At 43.7% G+C, this 8,192-nt stretch overlaps 1 protein-coding gene across 1 annotated transcript; it reads left to right on the top strand.

Annotated features, from left to right (window-relative positions):
* Positions 1–2,521: 2,521 nt before the first annotated feature.
* Positions 2,522–3,463, top strand: LOC141116922 (olfactory receptor 5V1-like). Its single transcript, XM_073609416.1, has one exon. It carries the CDS (start codon positions 2,531–2,533, stop codon positions 3,461–3,463), a length of 933 nt encoding a protein of 310 aa, XP_073465517.1. The 5' UTR covers positions 2,522–2,530.
* Positions 3,464–8,192: the final 4,729 nt, after the last annotated feature.

Below are 8,192 nucleotides of genomic sequence, written 5' to 3'. Positions count from 1 at the left end.
CTGTAAGTTAAGGACAGACTCTGATGGAGACTTTGATGTAAGAGGGAATCTGATGGGGACCCTGATGAAAAGGCAAACACTGATGAGGACTCTGATGTAAAGGGGACTCTGATGGGGATTCCATTGTAAGGCAGACTCTGATGGGGACTCTAATGTGAAGGGAACGCTAATGGAGACTGTGATGTAGGGGGGGAACTCTGGTGGAGATCTTGATATAAGGGGGGCTCTGATGGGAACTCTCATATAAGGGCGGACTTTGATAAGGACCCTTACGCAAACTAAGCTCTGATGTGAACCGGGAACTGCTGTTGTAAAGTTCACCAAGTTGTCATTGCCTTACTGCCTGGTTGCTAAGAAGCCAATGAATATTTTATACTTTCCATAAGGTAGGCTGAAAAACATGGTTATTGAAGGAATTTATTTTTTTTATAAATACTGGTGCTGAGGGTTGTACGTGTCTGTTAGGCTGTTTTATTTAATGGTGCTCCTCCCACTGTTAGCACAATCTGGAAACACTCACCATTCATCTTAGAGTGCTGCACTTTAGTACTTGTAATAGTTTTTTTGGGTAAGTAGGTGCTAAAATAATGTTCATGTGAAGGTGGCTTCACATGAAGTGTAGCCAAGGTGTGAAGTACCTTTTTGCAGTCTCACGGGGAGCCCAACTTATCTTACACATAGGTCCACTGCATTCAGAAAATGCCCCTAAACAGGAGTCTAAATCTTCCTCATGCTATCCAATTAAAAAAATGTTTTGGATCTACATACCCACACAAATGTTTATGTAACTTTTAGCAAGTAGTGTAGACAGATGCTGAATATTCACAAAAGACTAGAGAATAGGGAGTAGCAACAAGCTGTCCACCTGTGGTAAATTCAGTTGATTGGACATGATTTGGAAAGGCACACACCTGTCTATATAATGTCCCAACATTAACAATGCATGTCAGAGAACAAACTAACCCATGAAGTCCAAGAAATTGTTTGTAGAACTCTGAGACAGGATTGTATAGAGGCACAGATCTGGGGAAGGGTACAGAAAAATTTCTGCAGCTTTGAAGGTCCCAATGAGCATAGTGGCCTCCATCATCCGTAAATGGAAGAAGTTTATAACCACCAGGACTCTTCCTAGAGCGGGGCCACCGGCCAAACTGAGCGATCGGGGGAGAAGGGCCTTAGTCGGGGAGGTGAGCAAGAACTTTATGGTCACTCTGACAGAGCCCCAGCGTTTCTCTGTAGAGAGAGGAGAACTTTTCAGAAGAACTTCTATCTCTGAAGCACTCCACCAATCAGGCCTGTATGGTAGAGGGGCCAGACGGAAGCCACTCCTCAGTAAAAGGCACATAACAGTCCACCTGGAGTTTGCAAAAAGGAACCTGAAGGACTCTCACAGCTAGCAACACAATTGTATACACTGAACAGCATGAAAGGAATCCATTCATTGTTTACAATTGTAATGTGATCTGCTGTGGTCACAGCGATCACTTGGTACTGGCAGTGGGCTGGTATATTGATCAGATCATGCTAGAGCGCAGCCTGGAGGGGCCAGGCGAGGCTCATTCCTGAGAGGACGTCATACGATGTCCTCCCAGAACAATAGGGTTCCCACTGGAACGTCATGTTACAATGGGCCGGGCAGGAAGCAGTTAAAGGATAATTAAACCTACTATATATTTCACCGAAACAGCTCCTAGATGTGATGACTTAGATTTCTTTTTTCAGGCTAAGAACATATTCAGCAAGTAATTAAATATCATAAATGTCCTTGTCTTTTCCTGAGAGCTGAACTTAAATTGTTGTTTTCCTCCTGTAAACTATTAGCTCAGCCTAGGTGGATACCTCCAGAGATACAATGGTAGATTGAGCGTAGCCACCCAGTGACAGGAAGTGTGTTAAGTACACAACCACCAACAGTAAATGAAGAAAAAAAATGTCTGAAAAAAAAATAATCAAATGCAACCATCTCATTTAGGGATTCATAAGCTGCAAAATAATAAAATGTTATTTTTTGGTTTAGATACTCTTCAAAAGAATTTGGTAGATACTGGAAATTGTTGGGCAAGTCATGAATATTATACCATAAAATTTAGCATTCTCAGTATGTAGCTGAGATCAAGAACACAGGAAAACTCAAAACAAACCTAAAAAAGTATTTTCCTGAAAGAGTAGGTGATGCTTGGAACAGACTTCCAGCAGAGGTAGTGAGTCAATAAGTAATAAATTAACTTAAACACTGGAATAAACATATAGTAGTCCTATACTCAAACAAATAGGTTATCAAGTAAAAACATACAAAAATTTAAAAAAGGGCAAACTTAATTAACTAATTGATCTTTGGTCGGCAGGAATAACTTAAACTAACAAGGTGTATAGAAACAGGGTTGAAGTTTTAAAGACATACAGTATAGGACGCCAGAGGTTGATGCACTCCATTGGTAACCAAAATATCACTTTTGGGTGGATTAGCCCTTTAAAGAATACCAATATAGATGCAATTGAATTCTTAATCTCTTTCTTCTCTTAGAATGTTATGGAAGAAGTCAACCAAACCTCTACAGGAAACTTCATCCTCCTTGGCCTATCTAACATCCCATCACTCCAGAAAATGTATGCCCTTGTGTTTTCGGTGATGTACATAATCACATTGTCAGGAAACTTTCTACTGATCATTGTGGTGAGGATCAACCCGAAGCTACAGACCCCCATGTACTTTTTCCTAAGCAACCTCTCCATTATTGACATTGGTTTCTCGTCCACTATTGTTCCCCTAATTATCATAAACACTCTGATTAAGGACAGAAGCATCTCCTTGTTGGAATGTGCAGTGCAAATGTTTTTCCATTTGGGTTTAGGAGTAACTGAGTGTGTTATTCTAGGTGTCATGGCGTACGACAGGTTTGCTGCCATCTGCAGACCATTGCACTATATCACCATAATGAATAAAATGTTGTGTGTCGGTTTAGCTGCAGGGTCATGGAGTATTAGCTTCCTGAACTCTACTATCCATGTTGTCCTCATCTTCCAACTCCCCTATTGCAAGTCCCACCATGTCAACCACTTCTTCTGTGAGGTACCACCTTTCCTTCGAATGTCCTGCCGAGACACTTTTTTTCATGAGATGGGCATGTACATCTCTGCAGTAACTCTTGGCATGACTTCTTTCTGCTTGACTCTTTTCTCATATGTCCACATAATTTCTACCATCCTGAAGATCCGTTCCTCACAAGGAAGATATAAAGCTTTCTCCACATGTGGTTCCCATCTGACTGTGGTGGGTCTCTTCTATGTGACAATCTTTCTTATGTATCTGAGACCCCGCTCTACATACTCTCCTGAACTAGATAAAACTATGTCCATTTTTTATACAGTAGTGACTCCGATGTTGAACCCAATGGTCTACAGTATGAGAAATGAGGACGTCAAAAAGACAGTTAAAAGAATACACATGAGAAATAAAACATGACTATTTTTTTTATTCACTAAAGTGTATGTCCAGCAAAAATGTTTTCTTCTTAATTTTGGACAGAGTGGGGAAAGTTTGAAACCCCTTAAGGTTTTTACTGCTATCTGGTGCTCCGTCGGTGGCGGCTGGTGGTTTTTTGTTTGGGGGGGGGGTGGAAAACAACCACCCACCCCACCTCAGAACCTCACCCCCCCCACTGTCTGCCAGTCAACCAGCACTTACTTGTTTGTTGGGCACATCATGCAGGGAGACAGGCTGTGGCGGGTATCTAGGAGTAGCAGGGAGACAGGCTGCGGTGAGTATCTGGGAGTAGCAGGGAGACAGGCTGCGGCGGCGGCTCTGTGTCCTTTTCCAAAAAATTGGCATACACTTCAAAAACCATTCATTGAAATTAAAATACAATAAGTTTAAATACTTGAATTATTTTTTTCTTGTAATATCTTTTACAGCAAAACACAAATAGGTCGAGGGAGGGATGACACTTTGAGCCATTTAGAGCTCTACCCCATCACATAGGGGGAGATTTACTAAAACTGGTGCACACAATCATGCATGCATGCATGGTAGCCAATCAGCTTCCAGGTTTTATTGTCAAGACTTAATTGAACAAGCGGAAGATAGAAGCTGATTGGTTGCTATGCACAGCTCCAGTTTCTGTGTGCACCCGTTTTAGTAAATCTCCCCCATAGAGCTGTCAGTCTAACACTGTGAACATGCTAACAGGAGAAGACCACACATCAATAACCAATCAAGTATACTACTACTTCATCATTCCCCAATTAGCAGGCTTTGACCAGCATGTAATGCTCACCTGCAGTAGAGAAACGTGAGGTCAGACACCTGGCTATGCTTTCAGCTTTGGATGACAAGCATGGCTAAAAAGAATGGGAAATTCTTTGTAACAGTTTATATGTATGAATTCTATTTCTCCAGTTTTTCCTGAGATGTTCTGAAAAATTTCACATAAAAGGCATAAAATGCTGATGATGGTAACGATTTCACAAAATTACAATCATTAAAATAAATGAAAACAAAACCAATCTACAATGTTCCCCTAATTATCATAAATACTTTGGTCAAGGACAGAAGCATCTCCTTGTTCGGATGTGCAGTGAAAATGTTCTTTCGCTTGGGTTTAGGAGGAACAGAGTGTACAATTCTAGCTGTCATGGCGTATGACAGGTTTGCTGCCATCTGTAGACCAATGCACTACAACACCATACTGAATAAGATGTGTGTTAGTTTGGCAGCAGGGTCATGGAATATTTGCTTTCTGAACTCTGCCATACATGTTGTCCTCACCTTCCAACTCCCCTACTGCATGTCCCACCACGTCAACCACTTCTTCTGTGCGGTAACATCCAAAGGCGTAGCTTGAAGCTTGTGGGCCCCGATGCAAAAGTTGACCTGGGCCCCCCTCCCACTACCACCCACCACTTCCACCGTGTGTGCAGAGGCATCCACAGCACGCCATGATAATCAAAGTGGCTTAAGAGTTTAGAGTTCCCAGAGTTCCTCCTTCATTAGAGGACAGGGATCACCCCTGGAGAATCAGAGGACAGGGATCACTGCTGGAGAATCAGAGGACAGGGACCCCTGGCAGGTGATTTGGAAGAGCTCCTTTGCCATTCCAGCACTGTAAACAGCTCCTCCCCTCCCACACTACACAGGGCTGAAATCACATTCCTTTACACACAGTCTATCACCTTCACAGAGTGTATCTGGCTTTTATGTTGCCGTTCTGACCTGTGAAATCCCCAGTAGGCAAATACACCCTGTGCAGATCATGGCTGACTGGCTGTATTGTAAAGGAATGTGATTTCAGCCCTGCGGAGGAGGAACAGTATAGAGTGCTGTACTGGGAAAGAAGCTCAGCAGTGGGCATAGCATCCAGGGTGGAGGTGGTGGTCAGGGGGCTTTGGGGGGGGGCATTTAGATCTGGGGGGGCAAAGCCACGTAACATGAAATATAGAGCCTGCAGCCCCTCAGGAAGTTTTAAGGTATTTTTTTTAGCAATCTCTGAAGGTTGCTCTGTCAGTGTTGGCAGGTGTTGGGGAAGGTCACCTCCCGGAGGTCTGTGTCTTTTCCCCAGTTGTAAGGGAAGTGGGGTAAGCAGACATTCCTGTGTGGGGGGGGGGTACAGAGAATCCGGGCTAGTGACTAGAAGAGTGGTGTCTTATCTCACCAGTGACATCAGTCCCATCGTGGCTACAGGACGGCACTCTCCTCCTCTTAACTTGCTGACCTTGGTTACCATTCCATGTTGCCAGCACACAGCACAGACACTTCCCCATCCTGGGCTCTTCTCACCCCATGCTCCTCTCCATTCAAGAAATGGCTCACAGGTTCTCCCCAGCCAATGAGAACAGAGGGGTGTGGACTGTGGAAGGCAAAGTGGAAGCCCAGTACTGGAGCGTGGCTGTGGGGCTCTAGGGCAGATCGGAGCCGGACTTTGGGGAGGATATGATAATATGACAGGGAGGCTGCAGGGGTCCCCTGGAGCTAGGGGCGGGGTTGCGATTGTGACCCCTGCAACCCCTTATGCTACATCCATGGCCAGTGTACACTATTATAACTGATCACTGTATTAGTGTTACTAGCGATGTCAGTGTAAGTTAGTAACCCTCCCAGCCAGTGTCTGCTAGCGCCAGATTGTCCGCCACCCTATCACAGTCACACTATAAGTCACTGATCACCACCATTAAAGTATAGCATCCATTGGCGGCTGGTGGTCAAAATTTTTGGGGGGGCGCAAACAAACTGAAAAATTCTGAAAAAAACCCCATCAATTGCAGCCTCACTGTGCCATCAATCGCAGCCACTGTGCCATTAATTACAGCCACTGTGCCCATCAATTGCCGCCACTGTGCCATCAAACACAGCCACTGTGCCATCAAACGCAGCCACTGTGCCAATCCAACACAGCCACTGTGCCCATCAATTGCCGCTACTGTGCCATCAAACGCAGCCACTGTGGCATCAAATGCAGCCACTGTGTACATCAATTTCCGCCACTGTGCCATCACACTTCGAAAGACAATTGCACGGTCATGCAACACTGTGCCCATTAATTGCCGCCACTGTGCCCATCAATTGCTGCCACTGTGACCATCAATTGCTCCCACTGTGCCCCATCAAATGCAGCCACTGTGCCATATCAAATGCTGCCAGTGTGCCCCCCCACCGGCCCACCGTCTGGACCTACCTGTCTTGGTGGGACAGCTCCTCGATGTCTTTTCCCGTCCTCTTCACCCGTCCTTTGCTATGATTGGACACCTGGATGCACTGCCACTGACAGCATCCATAGCTACATAAGTTTGTAGATGCTATACCTTTCACACAAACCAAATAACATACACTTATTGGGATTTTATTTACCAAAGACACGCAGCAGAATACATTTTGACCAAAATTTATGAATTCATTGAAATTTATGAATTTGTATTGGATATATTTTATAACAGAAATATATATATATATATATATATATATATATATATATATATATATATATATATATATATCAACAAATACATGCAATATACAATATGTGTATGTTTAAAGGAAAACTCTTTTGGGCTAAGTGCACAGATTGCCATTGGTGCCACCTTCTAAAAAATGCTAGTTACTTGACTGTCATGAGGTCTGGTCATGGTCATGGTCTGTCTGTAATCAGTACTCGCAGATTACTGTTTAATTATCAGTATTCAGCAACTCTGATAAGACCCCAGACCAGGACAATTCTACTACTTCCCAGGCCTTATCACAAATCTGTAATGGACATTTTTAAGGCTACATGTTTTGCTTGCAAAGGAGGTGGGCGTCTGCAAGAATTCATTTCTGACCAAACGTGATCAATTATATATTCTTTAATCACTTGCCGACTGCTGCACGCCGATATACGTCGGCACAAAAGCAGCGGTGGGCGTACCTGTACGTTCCCTTTAAATGGTGGGGCTAGTGGGCGCACGCGCCGCGTACAGCGTGACCATGCCCGCGGGACCCGCGGACTCGATGTCTGCCGGTCTCCCGGCGATCGTTTCATGGAGCTAAAGAACGGGGAAGTGCTTATGTAAACAAGGCATTTCCCTGTTCTGCCTAGTGACATGACAAAGATCTACTGCTCCCTGTCATTGGGAGCGGTGATCGCTGTCATGTTAGTTGTAGCCCATCCCCCCACAGTTAGAATCACTCCATAGGACACACTTAACCCCTTCATCGCCCCCTAGTGGTTAACCCATTCCCTGCCAGTGTCATTTACACAGTAATCAGTGTATTTTTATAGCACTGATCGCTGTATAAATGACAATGGTCCCAAAATAGTGTCAAAAGTGTCTGATGTGCCCGCCATAATCTTGCAGTCCCGATAAAAATCGCAGATCGCCGCCATTACTAGTAAAAAAAAAATAATAATAAAAATGCCATAAAACTCTCCCCTATTTTGTAGACGCTATAACTTTTGCGCTAACCAACAATATACGCTTATTGCGATTTTTTTTACCAAAAATATGTAGAAGAATACATATCGGCCTAAACCGAGGAAAAAAATAGTTACACAATATTGTGTTTTTTTCAAAATTGTTGGTCTTTTTTTGTTTTTAGCGCAAAAAATAAAAACGGCAGAGGTGATCAAATACCACCAAAAGAAAGCTCTATTTGTGGGGAAAAAAGGATGTCGATTTTGTTTGGGTACGGCATCGCACAACCACGCAGTTGTCAGTTAAAGAGA

The sequence above is a fragment of the Aquarana catesbeiana genome, linkage group LG13 (genome assembly GCF_042186555.1).
Source record: "Aquarana catesbeiana isolate 2022-GZ linkage group LG13, ASM4218655v1, whole genome shotgun sequence".
Classification (NCBI taxonomy): domain Eukaryota; kingdom Metazoa; phylum Chordata; class Amphibia; order Anura; family Ranidae; genus Aquarana; species Aquarana catesbeiana.
Note: the sequence above shows the minus strand (reverse complement) of the source record. Positions and strands in the feature narration are given on the sequence as shown.